The sequence below is a fragment of the Osmerus eperlanus genome, chromosome 10, assembly GCF_963692335.1.
Source record: "Osmerus eperlanus chromosome 10, fOsmEpe2.1, whole genome shotgun sequence".
Classification (NCBI taxonomy): domain Eukaryota; kingdom Metazoa; phylum Chordata; class Actinopteri; order Osmeriformes; family Osmeridae; genus Osmerus; species Osmerus eperlanus.
This window is the reverse complement of record NC_085027.1, coordinates 8,187,783-8,209,375: the sequence shown is the minus strand read 5'-3', so window position 1 is coordinate 8,209,375 and position 21,593 is coordinate 8,187,783. Positions and strand designations below refer to the sequence as shown.

Sequence of the window (21,593 nt, the reverse complement as noted above, 5' to 3'; positions counted from 1 at the left end):
GTATTCTATAGAGAGACACAGGCTAGCCTCCAAACTGGCAATAGAACCAAGACACACACACACAGTCACTCACACACGCACACATAAATACGTACACACACATACGGTCTGGGCTGAGATGAAAGGCGTCAGGACCAATCAGAAGTGAGTTAGGGGCGCCCTGGGAGGAAGTTGGTTGGCCACAGGCATTCTGGGATGTCTAGCTGAACGACTCCCAGAAACAGAAACAAACCATAAAGGAGTTTGGGAGCGAGGGATGAGAGGGAGGGATAGATGAAGAGGGGAATGGAGCGTGGCTGAGGGAGGGAGGAAAGGAGTGAGGAAGGGGAGGGGAAAGAGCACTGTGAGAGCGCTATGTTATTGTAATCAACTGAAACGACATTCTATTCTAAAGTTTACCTTTCATTCAATCCGTTCTCAAAAACAGTGTGTGTGTAAATGTGTGTGTGTGTGTGTGTGTGTGTGCGTACCTCTCTCTCATCAGTCTCTCAGAGAGTGTGGTATTATTGGTGTTGGCCTGACTCAGTGGGATGGAGGATGCAGCAACATGCTTTCTGCATTTTCGGTTCTCTTCATGTGGTAACAGGAAGTACACACTGGAAGTGGAGAGGAGCAGGAGAAAGAGGGAGGTAGAGAGAATGAGAGGGATGGAGGACTAAGAGAAAAGCTTATCTTTCTTTTTCGCTTCAAACCCAAGCATGTCCTCCTCATACTCCTTCACAACCTTTCCCCCTCCTCTTCTTCCTCTCTGTTCTTTTTCTTTCTGTCCTCTACTTCTTTCCCTCCTCCTCTCTGTCCCTCTCCTCCTCTTCCTGTGGTGGGGTGGTCTCAGTGAATGCTATCTCATCAGGCAGCCTTTATAATCTAACTAGAAAAATATGGAGCATGGGGAGACTTCAAACCCCCCAGACACACGCTCAAACGCCACAGTCACTGCACTGTGCACACACACACGCACACGCACATGCAGTGAATACGTAAACATACACCCAGGCAAAACACTACATGCACACATACAATTATACTGTACATGTATACACAAACACCACACACATACAAACAACACATAGATAAATACCGCACACATACACACACACCACCCATGTGAAGCATGGCATGCATCCTTGCAGCAGCCTTTCATCCGCCCCAGAGAAAGACGGTGTTTATTTTTCCTGGAGGGAGGAGGGTTTCTAGCCACACTGATGATAAGGTAGGCCGAGGGTCACTCTGTATCTAGAGGAGAGGGGGGGGGGGGGCGGGGTAAGAGGGCAGGAGTGTAGATACTGTACATACAGTCGATTTTTTGACAACAGGATGATAATCTGGCGGCTCAGACTGGACACAGAGGAAGGCTCAATCCCGCAAGCGCCTCAATCTCAAACTCTAGCAACCTTTCTAAAAACCTCCCGCTCTCTCGCCTCCCCTGGTCTGCCCCATGGTCAGACTACCCTGAGGTGATCCAAGAGGGACCCGGTTATCCATAATATGACGATCAATAAGTGGAATGAATTAAACCAATTATCCAGATTATCGTGTGGACAGACAGAGGGAATGGAGAACATGTGCTGATTTTTAGATCAATAAGGGGATTTCAGATTTTCAGGTCAGTAAGGTAACTGATGCCACAGATAAATACTTAGAGAAGCTACACAAAGCAACACGCTATCTTCACTAACAGCAGTCAAGGCAATAGAAGGGATCGCCAACCCTGCAGAGTTATCCTTCTGGAAGTGTTCCGTCCAACCCTGCAGAGGACAGTTAATCTGACAAGGGCCCAATTCCCAGACACTCAGCATTCCCCTTACTGTCATCTGAATGTAATGTCTGTTCATTGGCAAAACTGAAACACACATATACACAAGCAGCAGTTGATTCCGAGGAGCGAGAGTGGCAGGTGTCCTTGGTAACCTATGTGTCCAGCAAGGTAACTGTGGCGACAGCAAACTCAGCAGCGAGACAGAAAGTTTAGGCCTCCCTGGACAGCCCTTTTGATAGGGCACTGGGACCAACCAATAATGTGAGCTGTGCCTAAAGTGCACACACATGTACACACACATGTACACACACATAAATTACTGTTCTACCAACCAAGTCTACACCGAGACAATAAGTTTTGTGTGGAGAGTGTAGGATGTGAAACCAGTGGAGATAGAAAGAGAGAGGTTGTGAAGAGAAGGAAAGGGGGGAAAGGGAAAACAAAGAGAAATTGAGAGAGAAGGAGGGGAAAAGGATAAGGAGAGAGGAGAGAAATAAGGAGAAAGGGTGAGAAGTAAGTAAAAGAAACCCCAAACCCCCCACCCTGCTTATTAAATGACTGCGGGGGCATGTCTGGCTGTACCCCACACAACTCAGACCTCCAGGATATCATAAGATTAATTGTGACAGCCAAAAATAACAACAGACCCGTTTCCACGGAGACAGGGGGCCTCCGAGCGCACACTTAGGAAATCAAGGTTTTCTTTTTTTTTCCATTTTCCTGAAAATGATTCATGTTGATGTCATTGGTGTGTGTTAGATGGCACATGTGGAAGGGTGTGAGGAGGAGGGGGGTGGAGGGAGAGGAATGAAGAGCGGGGGAAGAGGAGGAACAAATAGCATGGTGTGCTGAGGTTGAAACATACAATGTGAAACAGCTTTAAAATAGGAGGACTGAGTTAGAGTTAGCTTTATAGAGGTGTGTGTGGGGGGGGGAGTACATAGGCTGCTACTGGTTGTGCAGGTCAGAGGTCAGGTGTCAGGGTTGAGGCCTGGGGCTGACTCTGCTGTAGATACCTGAGAACAGGAAACAGGCAGGACTGGAGGCGTGAGAGAAACACAGCGGTGTTGCTGCTATGCTAATCCATGCACACATCTCTCTTTCGGCACCGTTCACTGCAGACGACCAATCAGAGCACTGCCAGGGAGACAGTGTTATGTGGGTCCATCACAAGGCGTGTGACTGTATGCATGGTGACTTGTTCCCTGCACACCCAAGGTGCCTGTCCAAATGGACCAGACTCTTCCCAGAGGCCTCAGTCTGCTGTCTCTGTGTATGTAAATACCACAGGGTGGTAGCCCCCCAGCCTCCCTTTTGTAGGGGTGGTGTCTGCAGGGTTCTGATGGCCCCCACACAAAGACAACAAAGGAACAGATATGCAGCCCTTTCAGTTTTTTGAGGAGCCCTGAAATGGCTGTCGTTCCCCCACAACTCTACACCATAGAACCTTAAAGCACTGGTAGTTAATGAATGAATGAATGAATGAAAGAACGGAAAAAATGAACATTTGAATGGGGCTGGAGTTTGTGACCTCTGACCTTTACCTGCAGAAAGGAGGATATAGGCCATGTGACTCTGCCCCCAAGGACAGCAGGGCCTGTCTGTCCAACCAAAGAGCTGTTGATGAGGGCCCAGAAGTGATGAGTCATATTTAAAGCCTATTGGTAAACAGAACACACATTGGGACTTGTCTCTGGTTGGGCCATGTTCCAGTACTTTTCCATGCTCCTGGCTCTTTGATAGTTAAGTAAACCTGTAGAGGACGTATCTATCAGGAAACGCTGGAGCCTTGAAAGTCCCATGCAAACACATGCAAATGAAGACACAGAAACATCCAATAGCACTCCTGGAGGAACATGCTTTATCCCTTTATTACTGTCTTTATTTACCCCTTCATTCTTACACCCCCTCGCTCGCTCTCTTTCTTTACAGTCTGCTCTTTCTTTATTTTCCAACTTACCTTTCCACTCCTCCCTCTGCCTACTTCCTTTCTCTCTCTCTGCTATCTCTCTATTTCTATCCTTCTCTTCATTCTCGATTGTTCTACAGTGTATGTTGATGTATTTTTACGTTCCTTTCAGTGTTGACCATGAAACTATGGAGAGGTGGTGTCTGTATTGAGAGTTCCAAGTTTCATTCAACCAGGGGTTTCCTCTCTGCCATCTTCTCCAAGATTCTGCCTCAATCCCGGGGTCTATCCTGTCATAGCTGCCCTTGAGCCTGTTCATGCTCCTCCCACCCTGACCATGTCACACACACACGCGCACACACGCGCACACACAGGCACACACACCATCACCCCCACCCACTGGGGCCACAAGTGTCAGGTCAAGCATGGTGCAGGACACACACACACACAGAGGACCCCAGCTTGCTCCCTGCTCCCTGTACAGTTCACTGAGCAGGACAATAGCTCTATCCATCTTCTCAGTGCTCATTGTGGAGATGACCAGAGAAGAGAATGAAGCTCCTTTCACAGAGAAACCTTCTCTGTCTCTCTCATCATCATCTGTTCTCAAATTAAGAGGAGAGAGGGTGGGGCTGTAGGGTGGGTCAAGAGAACAGAGGTCCTCCCAGACTGTTTGTCTGATAACCGACCCCACAGTGGCATTACGGCTTTAAAAAGACTACAACAAATTTGTAGAGAAGGAAAAGGGCAGTTAATTTATCACATGTTTCAGAAAACCTCAGACATGTTGAGGGAACAATCTCTTGATCTATGCATAGATGCACACACACACATACACACATTCCTATTTGTAAGTGTGGCCCTTGCCCAATTTGACCCCGGAGTCTCAGTACCATGTGGCCCCCAGAAAGGAGGCAATGCCAGTACACACAGGCCCCCCCTGTCCCCTGATTCTGGGGAGAGCTGTGGAGCAGGCTTCCACATGAACAAAGCATGGAGCTAGTGGGTATGAATTAACATAGGTCATTGTGGCACACACATAAACACGCTCACACACACAAGCTCTCACACACACACTCACTAGTCCATAATGTATTTATGTTGAAGCTAAGACTAATGTATGTGGATGTGAGAGAAAGAGAGAGACAGGAAGAACGAGAGAGCAATTGTTAAATACACTGTTTAAGTATTTTGTGTTGTATACCAGATTACATCTTTGAGTGAATGCCATGTGGTGTGCCATGGCTGCAGTAGGAAAACTTTAAAAGGGTGCACTGTCTCCTTAAGAACCACCCAGACTCTGCTCCCTTCCTGTTCTAGGTACCGTAACAAAGGAAGTAGAGGGCCAGTCCAAAAGTCACATGCTCGGTCTGCCTTTGTTCCACAGTAGAGGTGTGTGTTCTGCTGGGACAGCCTTCTGGGAGGCCTACATTCAGTCATGGAGCCTTCAGACTTTCATCACCCTCTGATGTAGAAATACAAATGACAGAATATATCCACAGGAAACACTTAGAGCCATTAAAATAGCACATTCGTTAAGTTTGCCATTTTATAGTATGTTTAGCAGTAGCACCAGGTTTACAAATGGGTTAGAAGGAAATGTTTTGATAGATGTGTAATAAATGTTTCACACTTTACTCTCAGTAAACTGCCACCTTTGATCAAATGTTTTCAATTGGAGAGTTATTGACATATTCCAAGTGTTTAACCGAGCACCTGTATTAACCCAGAGGTGGAAGGGACAGACAGAGGTGGAAGGGACAGACAGAGGTGGAAGGGACAGACAGAGGTGGAAGGGACAGACAGAAGTGGAAGGGACAGACAGAGGTGGAAGGAACAGATTGCATAAGATGTGTTTAAGCTCTCAGTGTTAAAACTCAATGCTCTGAACATTCTTCTCTGGTCAATGTTTATCAAAATTATGTTGTTAGAGATCAATTGGTGAACCATTGTAACTTATTGATAATCAAGAAATGTCCCTGACTGCTGTGGGAGTGATATAAAATAGTCCTAGGATCAAGCAAATGACATTATACTAGGTTTAGGCCTAGGTCTTGTAACAACAGATCCTCCATTCTAGCTGCAGCATTGGACCAAGCCAAAAGACAGTTTTCTGGGTTTTACGGTAGTCGGTAGCTGAGAAGAATCCTAGGAATGTGGAAAGCTGCAATTCATATTGAAACAAGACCAGAATGTGTGGGAATGAAAGGAAAATCGTACCTGATTACAACGTAGCTAAATTAAAGAAGCACATATACCACACACAAATATACAAATATAAGTCTATGTTAGATGCAGTTCTAGTCAAAATTATGAGATGTGTCTGAGCTTTTAGTACAAACTTTTAGATTGAGTGCCAGAATACTGCACCAAGAAGCATTCTGTTTACAGCTATACTTGCTAATATGTGATGTTACAGTAGTCTACTTAAAACTAAAACAATAGAATAAGAAAAACAGAAGTATACATTTAATTTCTTAGTACAGGTTTTATCAACCTATAAAGAGTTACATAAAGTTGTTCTGATAACTTAAGTTGTATTAAGTTACATCAACTTGTATTAAGTTACATGCAAAACAACTCTTTCTCTTGGTTATCTACAGTTTTACAAAGAAAACTTCCCTACACAGTCGCCTCACTTCTGCCTGGTAACAGCAATTCCTTCCATTGGTTTAACACTAATTTGTGTCTCCTCCCGCCTGTGTGTGTGTGCATTTGCGTGTGTGTGTTTCTGTGTGTGTGAAAGAGCGCGAGAAATACATAAAGAGAGAAAGAGAGGGAAAGAGAGAAAGAGAGAGAGAGAATGACAGCACAAAAAAGAGAAGTGTGTGGGGGTCTTTCCCCAGAACTTTCCTAACTTTATTGGACACGTTTCTGCAGATGGTCGTCTTGAGTTGAGTATTCCTGCTGTTGCATCAGACTCAGCAAGCATGGCAGTAAAATGAAACCAATCTATTGTTACTAAACCAAAGCCTGAAACTGTCCTTTGTTTTAACGTGCATCACTCTTACTCTTTAAGTGTTTATTTCAAAGTATGTATAGGCAAAGATATTTACATGGAATAAGATGAATCATTTTTGTAATTTTCCATTATCACTGAAAGTGCACAATGCATTGAATTAGTCATTGACCACCAACAGGGAATGGTGAGGAGAGTGTGAAGACTAAGCCCCCATACTGCCCCCTATGGTTCAAAATAACAGCGTAGAATGTTCTGCAGCCTACCAGACAGGGCCAGTTTTGGGGTGTCCATAGCCCCCATCCCCCTCAAATCTCCCCCTTCCACCCCCAGCGTCCCCCTCACCTCCTCCCTTTCGGCCATCCACCACCCCGGACCCTGGGCCCTCCCAACTCCATGCCCATAGCAGCGAACCAGCGGCCGGGGGAAGGACTAGGAAGCAGAGGGAGGGGGGTGCTACTCGCAATAGACTCTCCTTCCTAGTGCGCTCCCTCACAGACTCGCTGCTGGCTTTGATCTCCCCCTTCCCTTCCCCCTCAACCCCCCTCCTTAACAACAAGTAACGTCATCGCAAGGTCCCTGTGAAACGCAGCCTAGTCTGGCAGGGATCTGCGCTCGAGCTCTCAGAGGGCTTACGTACACTGACGGAAGAGCAGCATCCGCGCGCAACAGTTCCACGAGCAGCAGCACCTCTTCAAAACACTTCTTTACACTTCTTCCTGCAGTGAAGGCAATGAACCCGACTAAACTAACTAAAGATATGGAACACCAGCTGCTTTGCTGTGAAGCCGACGCGATCAGAAGGGCATACCAAGATGTCAACTTACTCAACGACAAAGTTTTAAAGACTATGCTAAAAGCGGAGGAGATCTACCTTCCTTCTCCAAACTACTTTAAGTGTGTTCAAAAAGAAATCGTCCCCAAGATGAGAAAAATAGTCGCGACGTGGATGTTAGAGGTGTGTATGGTTTACAAGCTGCATGGCTCTGCACAGCCAGTTAGTTCTTAAAGCCTTATTGATCAATGTCCATAGAAGGCCGTGTACGCCAATCAATCGATAATTTCGGTAGATTATAGTAGGCTATAGATTGTTTTAAGTTTGGTGTCTATGTGTGGTTCTTCCTATTAGGCCCCATAAAGTTGTGACTAACGTGCCCTCCGCGTCCCTCGGCCTATGTGACAGAGCAGTAGCCGAATTCTGCGGTATCTTGTTGCCTATCTGCGTGCATAATAAGGCAGATGCAACTTAATTGTCCATTTGCTATCATTGTACAGAAAGTAGGCAAATGTGCTGACTTGACTACAGATATTCCGAATTAATATCAATGTACACGTATGCAGTCTGACTCGTGCCCGTATTACGCGCCATCTTTGTTGTCGCTTGGGAATGTTTTTAATATTATAAAAAATCCACAATAATCAGAAGAATGACAGTTTATCGATCAGAATACTGAAAAGTGTATCTTTACGATGGCTGGCTAATATTTCTTAATTTAATGCAGATGTGAGTGCAAGCCCTTCTTGTTTAGCTTGGTCTTTGAGTCTTAATATAGGCTACATCACTTTGTGAAGGTCTCCCCACAAATAGCTTATGAGAATTCTGGCATAAAGAACGTAATTTCAATAGTCGGATTTGGTACTTAATCGATATATCTACATTTACATATATTTTGTGTTGGCATTCCCGGTTAATATATATTTTCTATTAATTTCCGAAGTTGCGAGACCGAACAGGAGGTCCATGTCGAAAAGTGCATGTGGAAAATAACTGTTTCTCAGTAACTAAATTGTTTTGGTGTTTCCTGTTTGACAATTCGACATATTTGGACGGATAGTGATAAAGCATGAGTTAACAATCATTTACATAGCAACTTTATCAACGGGGATAATTTTAAAGTATTTTTAATTCTTTTTTGAAAAGATGGCGAACTATAAATTGAACTGCAAACTCGTATTAACGCCACCTTTGTGTCTTTGCAAGAATTGACTGAAAACGATTTCACGACTATTTAATATGACGGCTAAACATTGGAGAATAATTGAGAACAATATGACCTGCATATTTGTGAATAAGTTTGAATTAGGCGGCTTGCAGTGAAGGTAGCATACTATAGCGTAAGAAAAATTAAAAGAATTAGGCATAGGCTATAGGCTATAACGCACCTTTTCAGTTTTTTGGGTTGGCGCAAATAGTTTATAATTGGCAAGAGGCATTTCGTTCACACTTCAAGGTATAAAGTTAGTCAGCAACAGATTATCGACGATGTAAGGGTCTAATTCCTTCTATTTGGATGCATGGTTCTAATGGCCGTTTTGCTTTTGCAGGTCTGTGAGGAGCAGAAATGCGAGGAGGAGGTATTCCCCCTGGCTATGAACTATCTGGACAGGTTTCTATCAGTAGAGGACACGAGGAAAACCAGATTACAGCTGCTGGGTGCCACTTGTATGTTTCTGGCGTCCAAGATGAGGGAGACAGTTCCTCTGACAGCAGAGAAACTATGCATCTACACAGATAACTCCATAGGACCGGACGATCTGAAGGTAAGCCATCTACACATGCAGCATGTCTTCCACATTGGAATATTACATAACATGTCCAACTAACCAATAGCCTATGTGTTTTCTATTTCTATGATGTGGGAAAGAAACTCTAGGCCTAATAAATGGGCCTTTAAAATAAATTAAGAGCCCTAAAATGGCCTTCTATCAATTGATCCAAAACAGCAGGCCTTTCTACAGAATGTAACTCTCATGAGATAAGTCTTCAAATGGTAGGCCCTAGCCGGTGGGCCTCAGAACTAGTTCTTGTGGGTAACAATGCAGGCAGTATGGCAACATCGCCCTCTAACGGATAACTTAAGAACTGACTCAGGCCAATAGTGTCAGTGATTTCTTGTAAATGAAACTTGTGCTGTTAAATAATTGACTGAAACCATTTACAATTGTAAATGTAGGTAAGCATAATTAAGTGTATTTTAATTCCACATTTAGACATTCTCTCTTATCACATTTGTATGTGTCTTGTTACAGCATATGGAGGTGTTGGTCCTGAACAAGCTAAAGTGGGACCTAGCCTCTGTGACACCTCATGACTTCATAGAGCACTTCCTGTCCAAGCTGCCTATCCACCTGAACGTCAGGCACACCCTGAGGAAACACGCACACACCTTCATTGCTCTCTGTGCAACTGGTACGCATCCAAGCAGCATCCATTCAGACGTTCATCCATCCATTCTCATTTCCTTATCTCAATCCTCCATGATCCTGCCACTCACCACAACCATCTCCTCCTCCCCTCCTCTCCAGATGTGAAGTTCATTGCCGTCCCTCCATCCATGGTGGCGGCAGGCAGCGTAGTAGCTGCAGTCCAGGGTCTGCTTCTGAAGCACCACGACAACACCCTCTCCTCCCAGAACCTCACCTGCTTCCTGTCCCAGATCATCAGGAGCGACCCGGTAGGTGTCACCAATTCTCCTTGGCTAGGGTGGCCATTTTAGTTTAGTCTGAATGGGTCTTTAATCTAATGGTAGGAGCTTATTTGTTTGTGTTAGAGTGATGGAGCAGGTTTAACCCTCAAAGACAGTCGACTTAAGTTCTTCGAAGTATAAGTATATGATAACTGACTGTTGTTCTCCTCTCCTCTTAGGATTGTCTGAGGTCTTGTGTGGAACAGATTGAGTCTCTCCTGGAGTCCAGTCTGAGACAGGCACAGCAACACACTGTCTCCACGGAAACAAAGAGGGTGGAGGAGGACGTGGACCTCTCCAGCACACCCACAGATGTCAGGGACATCAACATCTGATTGGTCGTTTCTGACAGACAGCAATATCTGATTGGCCTTGAATGACTGACGTCAGCATGTGATTGGCTGGTTGGTCCCCTTCTCATCTGTGGACACACCTATGAGGTTCTGTCTCAGCCAGGATGATTTATAGGAAGGGAGGACACCAGAGAAGAAGGAGCGGGTCATGTGACCTTCTGGTTAGCCCTGCCCCCCGCCCGCTGTGGGGGCCCAACTCCTCTTGTTTACCCATGCCTTGCCATGGCAGCAAGCAGGAGGGAACACCTCAGTAGTGTCTAAAGGGCCAGTCCCGGCCCTCTCCCTTTCTACTGCCCCGCCACTCCCCGGCTGAGGGCAGCCAAAACAAACACACATAAACTTCTTTCAGAAGCTCTATTGCTTATTTGCCAAGCCACAGATTGAAACTTTGTAACCCTCCAATATTAAACTAGGATTTTGAAATACTCAGATTAGACCTGCCTACATCCAGAAAGGTCTGGCTAGTCTGGCATTGTTATTGTTGTTGTTTACCTTTGTTTGGAATAATGATAAACAGGAAGAGCCTTTTATGTTTGTTACTTTCTTATCTTGGCTTAGTGTGGTAAAGATTACAACCTGGGCATTTGTGTATCCTTGTATCCTTATGTGTGTAGAGTCTTCATAATTTAGGCTTCGTTTGAATTTCTAAGATTGTAGTTGGTCTTTGTCAAAATGGCTTCATATCGCTCCGGTATGTGCCCAGTCAGTGTACTGCTTGGTTAGATTTCCTACATGGGCTCACTGCTGGTGCTGAGGTTTTAAGGAAGACCCCTTGACAGAAGCTGTCATCTAACCTTGCTGACCAATTTACAGTCTGTAGTTTGAATTTTGTTTATTTTGTTTTTGTTTTGGTATAATTATTTAGAGTTATATCCTTGCTAATGCCATTTCATTTGATGAAAGCACTTTTGTTCAGATTTGCTGACTCATAAAAAAATGAAAACGTTTGTAAAACATTAGCAAAAATGTCATGGGGAGGACATGGTGTATTTTTTAACAGAAAGGGTGCTGGGTTTGGTCGGGGGATGGGTGGGTGGGGGGTGCTTTGGAGATGATTTTGCACAAACCTGAAGACTTGGGCTGCGGTTTTGTTTGAAGTGGGCCTAATAGCAGGACAAGTGGGAGAGGGGAGAGAGAAGACAGGGAGGAGAAGGGAGGGAGGAGAAAAGGGGAGGGACCCTCAAAGCCACCAAACTGGGCTGGAGGGTTGGATGCTGAGGTCTTATTGTTCAAGTAGAGAGGTGAGCAGAAGAGAGGACAAGACAGAACAGAGGGAGAGACACTCCTTACCAAGCTGCTAAGGACCAATCCACGGCATCGTGTCAAACCTTTAATGAAAAACAAGAAAGAAAAAAAAAAGCTTTTTCTCCTATTGTTTTGCTGCTATATTTTTTTTTTTAAATTTTACATATAAAATGTCGATGTACTACCATGAAATAGATTTACATTTTCTCATAGAAAATTATGTTATTGACATACTTGTTTTTATGTAGATTTAAGATGATTTGTTTTGACACATGATTTCTGTGCTATTCCAAAAAAAAAAAAAAAAAAGACAAAGAAGAAATATGAAACGATAGACCAAGGTTGTGATCCACAATACCTCATCTTACAGTCAAGATGTATGTCTTCATTTAGTCTGTTTTACATTTTAGATCTTATTGTATTGGACTTGGATGGTTCAGTGCCAGATGGGTGTGAGGAGACTGCTATAGGTGGACGTTTACTGGTGATTACCGGTATGGGTCTAGCGCTGCGCGGGGGAGGGGGTGGAGCAGAGCGGTGTGTGTGCTGCTGTGTCTGGCTCCATAGAGTGTTAAGCTGTCTCAGTAAAGAGACATTGTTCCCTGGAGACCCGAGCAGGCTCCATCTTCTATATTTATAAATCTTTGTTCCAGTTAAAAGTCTGAATGCATTGATCTGTTGTATATAAACCATGCTGTTTTATCAAGCCATAGATGTTCTACAAATTACACACACACGCACACACACACTCTCTTCTGTACGGTCTGTGTCAGTGTTTCTGTGTCAACTGCACAATAAATGACTAATAGATGAATATCTGTCTAGTCAGCTATTTTACATTTACAATGCATTTTATTCATTCAGGGCACACTTTTTATCCTAAGTTTTCTTGTCCAAACTTTCATCCATCAGAGCTTAAGATAACAGATTAAAAAACAAGTGATCATGAATATGAATGAACAATTTTTAAGTGTCCTGACAAACCAGATTACTGGCTACACAAAACATTCTTATAATGGTGGATAACTGCAGGAGTAATATACATGTTTACATGAATATATTGATCCTGACCATGACCATACTAGCCACCAGACCTAGGACGTGGTAGCCAGGGTTTGGAGGGCAGAGGGCAGCGTTTTGAAGCCTTCAGCCGAGGACCGTGGGAAGGAACTCTGGGTATTTCACACGGAGCCGCGTCCCTCTGAGGTCTATGAGAATACACTCTCCACTGACACACACACACCACAACATCAGTCTCCTCTGACACAGACCACCTTGCAGCTCCAGAACCAGACCGTGCATAGCTGCCCACGGAACATCAAAGAGGTTCAGAGAGGAGAAAAGGAGAAGAGAGAACAGAGAGAAGAGAGAGAGTAAAGCGAGAACACATGCGAGAGAAGAAGAACGGTAGACAGAGAAAGACAGCCAAGGTTCCAAGCAGCAGGAAAAAGAAGTCCTGTAAGACAGACACAGGCAGACACAGGCAGAAGGAGTCCTGTAAGACAGACACAGGCAGACACAAGACGGAGTCCTGGAAAAAATACACACAGGCAGATAGGATGGGGTCTGTGTTTGTTTATTCAGAGAGAAAAAAACCTGCCACAAATACATAGTTAAGTATAATATCTTATTAAAGTTGAAACAGTGGAACAACTGAAGACGCCACTTGGCTCGCATCATGACTCATACTGCTTTTACTATGCCCATTATTACTAGGTAAAGAACAAAGAAATCACACGGAACAAATACTACATGATCTAGCCTGCCCTGGACAGCTCCCTAGCAACAAGTCTAGGACTAGAACTAGGACCAGACCAAGGCCGAGCACCAGAACAACCAAGCAAATCTGACTCATCTGCTGCAGTGTCAGGAAAACAAGATGGCACCCAGTCACTTCCTCTCCGGCCAAAACGGCGTCCTGTTCGACAAGCAAGTACCAGGACCTAGGGCAAGGTTCAGGTGTTCCTGATGTCCAAGCCAAGCTAGAACCAGGCTAGGTCCAGGCCCTAGACCTGGGACACCATAAGTAAGATACAGTTTATCATGGTTGTTATGGGCAATCCATGGGAGCAACAATACAAAGGGTTGAAACATATCAATTTATGAGGAGTTAAGGGAAGGTAAGCAGGCTCCATATAACATAATAGGAACAAATTCAATACAGAATGCAATATCAAAAGTCAAAGTCTTATAAATCTAAATATATGCTCCAGCTCTAGACAGGAATGTGGACCAGACAACACCGTACATACACTCAGAAGAGTCCTTATCAACGACTAACCTTCTGTGTAAATCAACTAGAAAAAGTGAGATGTCTGACCCATCCACCGGGTCCCAGGAGGGACATGCTTCACCATCCTCGTGTCTGCACCTCGTCACCCGCTCCATCTGCATTCCTCAGAACATTGGGGTCCAGGCAGACCTGGGTTAGATGGATCAGGTCCTGAGTAGACTGAGTGTTCAGACCACCTTAGTATAAGAATCATCAAGAGGCCCATTCTATCCTGCTTTCACATCTGCCTGGTAGTTGGCTCTGTACAACAGAACCGACTGACTGCTTCATTGACAATGACTGACTGCATACTGTGACTTGACAGAAACACTCACTGGTTCCTACACAGGGACACACATGGTGCTCATGCATTCTCCACTCATTCAGTTTCTCCAGTCACACCTAAAATAACTAGAATACAATTCCTGCTCATCTCTCAAAGATATTTTTGAATGAATTCATAAAGTGCCATATTTCAATGCATTCTTTGTGTAGGAAAGATATTGCGAGGAAATTAAAAGAGCACGACAATGCACATTCCATACCAGAGACATGGCAAAGTCTCACATCCTCTATCATGTACAACTTCTCCCTCTTTCCCTCCCTCTCTCTTAGTCCCTCCCTTCGTCCCTGCTGTATTTGATGATCTCAGTCCCTGTCAGGAACTAGAACGTCTACATGAAGCCAGTCGGAAAGATGGACAGGTTCATCTTAGTTCAAAGGCCTTTATGAAAACATGCATCCTTTGATTAAGACATCATTATTCTGACCTGATCAGACCACTGTGCAATCTCTCTCACAGTTATTTTCTGTCATGTGGTGAGGGGGGTCAGAAAGAGTAAGATCTACACAGTAGTGTAATTGAGGGTCTACAAAGAATACCCACTTCTCTTTTCACGGACACACACTAATGTAATTTGAGAAAAACCCATCATTCCTCAGTCAGCAATATAGCCCTGTCTGCACAGCAGCAGAGAACCTTATCTCTGGAGCTTGGTTGGTGGTGAAGGCCCACTCCTATGGATGTGGCTCCCTCAAGTGACTGAGTATGTGTACTACGCCACACCAGTACAGAGTTTATGCTTGCTCTCCCTCTCCCTGGCAGAGCCAGAACACTGCTCAACAACAGTACAAATGGTAAGATGTAAAAAGAAGGTAAAAGTCCCCTCAGACACGTGTTTTACTTTCTTGTTAATAGTGCACCATTTGAACATTGTTTTCTTCCAAAAAATATATATCTTCTTTTTGTTTTATCTGGTAGTGATGAATCATAAAAATATCACTGCAGCAAGGTAACAAGGTAAAAGGTAGATAAAGCAGAAACTGATTCCTAGATGTCTGTCCCTGTATACCAAGAACTACAGATAATTTATGTAGAAAATGCTGATTAGTATTCACAAGAAATCTAGAATAAAAAAGGTTGTAGCTTGTTGGTATTGTTTTGAGGCGGTGGCAGTAGTTTGGGTTGTGACAATGTTTACATGAATGATGGATAGATCTGTGATCTTCTGGTCATGCCTAAAGCAGGCAGCAGAACTCAGCCAATCACAACCTGCGTGTAGAGGCCAAACACAAACAAAGACAAACACACAGCAGTCTCTGGAACACTGACAGATGCAACTCTCCTCAAATGCAGGACACCATCGCTTGTTGAGTCTTGACAGAACCACAACGCCAGTCCTGAGGTCCTGATGCTGAGATGTTTCCATAGAAACGACAACAATGAGGATTGTTGCTGATGTTGAAGATTCTAACCCTGTTGGAAGAATCTTCTCATACACCACTCTCTCTCACTTTCTCTGTCGCTTTCTCTCTGACCGCAGAGTGGGACACATCTGATGGGGGCAGGGGCACTGAGGGGTGTGACAGAGATGGGCATGGCAGAGATAGGCGTGGCAGCAAGGTGTGTGTGTGGTGGACTCAGTTTTCTGCCAGGGAGAGAGCCAACGCCGCCTGGAGAGCAGCTTCCTCGTCAATACTGTAGTCCTGTAGTACACACACATACACACAAATAGACACAGCAAAATACAATTGTCTTTCCCTCCCTTCCTCCATCTCTCCATCTCCCCTCCTTACCACAAAGGTGTCGTAGCAGAACTTGTGTCTGTGGAGAAGGTGCTGCAGGAAGTTGGAGCTCTTGTAGCTGGGGTCTCCCCAGGGCATGGCTGAGCACACAGGACACACCTGCTAACCACACACACACAGACATCCACACCACATCCACACACAGACAGACACACCACATCCACACACAGACACACACCACATCCACACACAGACACACCACATCCACACACAAACAGACACACCACATCCACACACGCACACACACACACACATATATACATGCACTCAAAAGCAGGAATACTAAACCTTTAAATTTAAAAACAATATTTATAAACTATTATTACTACACCTCCACACAATCACGCACACACACACATATATACCACTTTGTTGGGGTCGTTGCGGTGATTGTCCATGCAATGTTTGACCAGTTCCTGCTGGTCCAGGTGGCGGGCACCACAGTAAGGACACACAAAGGTTGAGCGGTTTGGAATATTACTGCAACAATAACAACAACAACAACAGTTTACTATCAGCTACTCAGGATTATTTAGAACTTTTGGCTCGTAGCTATAACACACGTCTGAACGTACACCTGCAGGCACATACAAACACACAGAGTTGACAAGATTTCTCCTTAATTTATCCCAACCAATTTATCACGCTCATTTATCACAACCATTCTCCGAAGTTGTACGTCTGCTGTATTCGTATATCTCCAGAGTCCATATATATCAAAGATACTCCTCCTGTCCAATGACCTCTCTCAATAAACTCTCATTAACATAGCAGTACAAATATACACACACAGTGTGCTTACCTGGGGATGGGCTGTGTTGTGGGAACCACAGGTACAAACTTAGGGCAGTTGGCCATTTGCTCCTGTACCTTCGTACACGAGGTGATGTGGGACCTCATTTTAACTAAAGCCACCTGGGGGGCAGGGGGGAGAGAAGGGTGTTAGTTCAGTTTGTTAGTGGTTGTCTGTCTGTGTGTGTGTATGTCAGTATGACCTTCTTGCTGCAGCCTCTACAGGGAGCCTTGTAGGAGGACAGCTGCTTCTCCACACTGGAGGACTTGTCCACCTTCTTAGGATCAAAGGGCATCCGGCACAGGGGGCAGAGAGGAGAGGTCACCTGCAGACAGGGCTGGAGACACTCCCCACAAAACCTGGAGAGGAGACGGGAGGTCAGCCCGCTGTAGAGTATTCATCTCCCTCATCGCAGATGATGTTCAGCATCATGAATAAATACTGAGATATTCTCGAGTGTGTCTTCAGCGGAATCCCACCGTGAAGACGACGGTAATTCTACATTATGGGGAGTCAGATGGCTGAGCGGTTAGGGAATCGGCCTATTACTCAGAAGGTTTCCGGTTCGATTCCTGGTCGTGCAAAATGACGTTGTGTCTTTGGGCAAGGCACTTCACCCTAATTGCCTCGGGGGGAATGTCCCTGTACTTACTGTAAGTCGCTCTGGATAAGAGCGTCTGCTAAATGACTAAATGTAAATGTAATGTAGTACACACCGAGCCTGGTACCCTACTGTACCACCTCAACAGCAACACTACTGAAGTCCACAATCTTGGAATGCACTCCACACTCTGTTCCTTTTATCATTATGTATAGAAGCAGTTCTAGTGTATAAAAAACTCACTCTGTGTGTGTGTGTGTGTGTGCGTGTGTGTGTATGTGTACCTGTGTGTGTGTGTGTGTGTGTGTGTGTGTCAGGATAACTGGGGACAGTTAGTTCTGACTCCTTCCCCTGGAGTGGGACATTTTAGTGAGCTATTTATAAACCCCCACACACACACAATCTTCCTGTTTCAAAACCAAACAAAGGCCTCCATTGGATGATGTTGACACAGACACAGAACACGTATGTGCACAAACCCCACCCTCCCAAACACACGTCACACGCACACACCAACAAAGGATTCTAGAACAATGGTGATGTATGGCATAACAAAGAGAACTAGAGAGGGTACAATTTCTGGGGAAATTATAGGGTGTGCTTTCCTGTGTCGGTTGCACAGGGGGGTCCGTTTTTTTATGACATTTTTACAACTGATATTTCTGTATATTTTATATAAAAATGCATACTTATTATCTATAAAGATCGCTTTCATAAAAAGCTCACTGGTAGCGATCATTGTCAGTAACAACGCAAAGTGCGCTATCCCTGTGTGGAGAAGCTGCCCCGGTAAATTGTACTACTACAGTACAGTAGACTACTGCTGTGTTCGTCTTGGTAGCGATTGCGTTGGTTGAATTGGATTTAACGTTCCGTTGTACGGTTTAGGCTGAAATTAATTATTTTCATGAACAGATTGACAAAGTTTAGGCTGTGGCAATGAAGTTAAGGTTAATAGTTAGATAGACTTTTGATTTAAGTAAGGGGAGTGCCGAACATGTTCTGTCGCCGTTTGACTTCCTACAGCTGTGTAGATGTTTTTGTCTCACGTAGGCTACAGCGTTGCAGTGAGCAACACTGGTTTGAAACCACAGGTAATGATAATTTCATAGACCACTGTAGTATGTGTTGCCCGGGCAACAGAGGCTAATGTCATGATGCTAATGCTTCAGTGAAATAGTAGACTACCGTTTCCGAAAGTAGATGTGGGCCTACTTCCTTAATAATATCAGCTAATATTGTACATTACATTTCACAATTGTGTTTCAGATCACAAAGTAAAATGAGTAAATAGTTATCACCCTGGCCTCTTTGCTTGTGGCGTTTCTGCAGCTGCCTTGCAGTAAAGCTATAGTTAGCCTAGCTATCCCCCAAGTTAACAGATGCGAAACGAATGTTCTGCTACAGGTAGTCACGCGTGTTTTCGTGACGCAGTGACGTTAGTAACGTCAGTGACTGTGGCTATCAAATTAGCCACCGTTAGCTTCACTTTTCGCCACAAAAACTTAACTTGAGCCTAAACCATGCAACGGAACGTAAATAAAAATACAAGCAACTCAATCGCTACCAAGACGAAACTTTTGACACCGAGGTTGTCTATGTAGGCCAAATATTGACGAAGATTTAGGGGGGCAAAAAGTAATAAAAATAATAATATATATGTGAGAGAACAAAGGTTGTGCCCTTGCCGAAGGCAAAGCACACCCAATGAGGGGGAGAGAGATAGACATTTTATAATTGTGTAGGTTTATCCTCATCTAACCCCCCTCCCTTCCTCTCCTCTTTTCCTCTCCTCTCCTCTCCACACGTCCTCTCTTTCCCCCTGCAGGGGGGTGACCCTATTTCCTGTTCACAGAAAGGAAGCTCACTACCTCAGGAGAGATGTAGAGATGGAGGGAAGGAAGAAGAGAGCAAGAACAAAGGGGAGGAAAGATGAGAGAGGAGAAATAAGGGTGTAAGTGAAAGAACTAGAAGGATAGAGAGAGGAGTGTGGTAGACAGATAGAGGGAGGGGGTAGTGAGAGCATATGAATGCAGGTTCAGCTGGTCCTCAGAGCCCTGAGGGCCGACTTCTTCTCACCATCTGTACCACGCTTATCTCCAGCACACCCCATAATACTACACAGTACTGCACCTGGATACTCCACTGTACCCTGTGCTTCCACACCCTGTGATACAGTACTGCATACTAGTTAGTCTATTCCTAATACATACTAAGTACTGTTCTAGATCTACTCCTCCACTTAGCACTCCTCTCAGATCATGTGTGCTTGTCTGTCTGTCTGTCTGTCTGTCTGTCTGTCTGCATGACTTATAAATAGAAGTGTGTACTTTAATAGATACACAGTAAAGGTTGTTCCTGGACTGACAGACTGACTGGATCTCTCATTGAGACAGAACTGAAGCCTAACCCACACCTGACCAAACCATCCTTGCTCAGTCTAGTTAAGCCTCACGAGCTGTGAGCCTCAGAGGAGATGTAAGGAACAGGAAGATGAGATGAGACGATAAAAGTGATTCACTGTCCCACATACATGTGGAACTGCCATTTTAAGCCTCTTTGTCACTCCCTCATCAAACATTCATTTCATAAAAAGGACAGAAAGGGTCTGAGAGAGAGAGAGAGAGAGAGAGAGAGAGAGAGAGAGAGAGAGAGGGAGAGAGATGAGACACAAAAACACAATGGAGTTCTAGAGAGAGGTTGCTGTTCTTTATCAGTTTACAAGAAGAACAAGGCCTACATGCATGCACACACACACACACACACAGACGTATCACGTGTATTTAGTTTACATTGGTTTGTTGTTGTTGCATGGGAAGACTGTGCTAGCCCATCTTAGAGGGAGGGAAGTTATTGCACACATCATACATAATTCATACCAATTGAGGATTCTCGTGAAAAGCATCAAAAAAACGTTACGATGAGGAAATATCAAGATCCTACACACACACACATCCCCCATTTCTGTTTTCAAAGTAACAGGGCAGTGTGTTGCATTGTGTTGCATGGCTACTTCCTTATCTGACATGTGTTTTCTGGTCCTTCTCACTGGCCCAGACAGCTTCTACTGAGAACACCCTTCCCTGCTCCCCCTAAACAGACGTAAACACACGCGACCCCCCCCCCCCCCCCCCCCCCCCCTCCACACACACACGCGCGCACACACACATACAGTGTTTAAAGATAATTATCCATTAACCGGCCATGCGTCTGACCGGTACAGGATTTGGCTGGACATTAACATTTGCTTTGTGGACGAAAGGCCAAAAGCGTCTGGCTATTTCCGGCCATTTAGACTGTGGTAAGAATGTTTTGTCTAACATCCTCTTGACTAATATTAATGGACACTAAACAAACCATCAATAAACGCTTTTTGCTTCTTGTATTACTTGCATTACTAAGTACTTACGTGTGAGCACAGCTGGCAATGCTGACGGGTTTGTGGTAGACCTCCAGACATATGGGGCAGGAGAACTGGCTCTCGACGCTCTCCCCTGGAGCCGTGGCGGAGGATGCCCCGCTCGCTTGCTGATGCTGTCGGAACTGGGTAGCGGACACAAAACTGCGGAACATCGCCATCACGAACAATAAGCTCAGTTCGCTATTCACTCTCGACAACAGATATTCCTTTTCCTTGGGAACAGATGCCGCAAATTAAAACATAGATGGTGCTCTAATTAACGGATGAATATCCTACGTATAAACATGTCTAATGACAAAGATAGGCTACGTTTCACTAGAGGACACGCCGGAGCTGGAAACAAGTAAACATTAGAAGATAGACTGTTCGTTGACGACAGCTAGCTAGGGTAAGATGCTGTGTAGATTACTCGATGTGAAAACAACGTAAACCGTCAAACGGTAACGGTTCAGAAGGTACACATGCTACTAAGATTTGTGATTTTGCGCAGTGCCTTACCGGTCTGATACTTACGAACGAGCGTCCCAGCTACAACAAAACCCCTTTAAAGACGCTTCACGTTCTGGATACTGAAGTCCCATAGTAGCCTTCGTGTAATACCTTCAACGGAGCGCTCTTTTGGTTAGAACTACACTCCCAGTCACCAATGCAATTCGGCGTTGAGATGTGGTACACTCGTTTAGAAATCCGTGGTAGCCTACAACACGGCGGAGTCAGAAGCACCCAGTGTCA

At 44.7% G+C, this 21,593-nt stretch overlaps 2 protein-coding genes across 6 annotated transcripts; one reads left to right on the top strand and one right to left on the bottom strand.

The window, feature by feature from the left end:
• Positions 1–7,186: 7,186 nt before the first annotated feature.
• ccnd1 (cyclin D1) lies at positions 7,187–12,019 on the top strand. Its single transcript, XM_062471343.1, has 5 exons — positions 7,187–7,582; positions 8,950–9,165; positions 9,655–9,814; positions 9,931–10,079; positions 10,271–12,019. The coding sequence occupies exons 1-5, from the start codon at positions 7,358–7,360 to the stop codon at positions 10,424–10,426; spliced, it is 906 nt and encodes a 301-aa protein (XP_062327327.1). The 5' UTR covers positions 7,187–7,357; the 3' UTR covers positions 10,427–12,019.
• Positions 12,020–13,170: 1,151 nt separating this feature from the next.
• LOC134028112 (E3 ubiquitin-protein ligase RNF166) lies at positions 13,171–21,579 on the bottom strand. Of its 5 annotated transcripts, none has more exons than XR_009931499.1 (6): positions 20,850–21,569; positions 17,042–17,198; positions 16,849–16,961; positions 16,412–16,526; positions 13,488–16,148; positions 13,171–13,451 (listed from the first exon to the last, which is right to left on the bottom strand). XR_009931499.1 is itself a non-coding variant. In XM_062471470.1 (6 exons), exons 1-6 carry the CDS (start codon positions 21,017–21,019, stop codon positions 15,882–15,884), a joined length of 729 nt encoding a protein of 242 aa, XP_062327454.1. In that variant the 5' UTR covers positions 21,020–21,564; the 3' UTR covers positions 13,441–15,881. The 5 variants fall into 5 exon arrangements, 4 of the variants coding, with proteins under 4 accessions (XP_062327454.1, XP_062327453.1, XP_062327452.1 ...); XM_062471470.1 differs by having other exon boundaries at positions 13,441–15,947; positions 16,038–16,145; positions 20,850–21,564; XM_062471469.1 differs by having other exon boundaries at positions 13,441–15,947; positions 16,038–16,148; positions 20,850–21,561.
• Between the last annotated feature and the right edge of the window lie 14 nt (positions 21,580–21,593).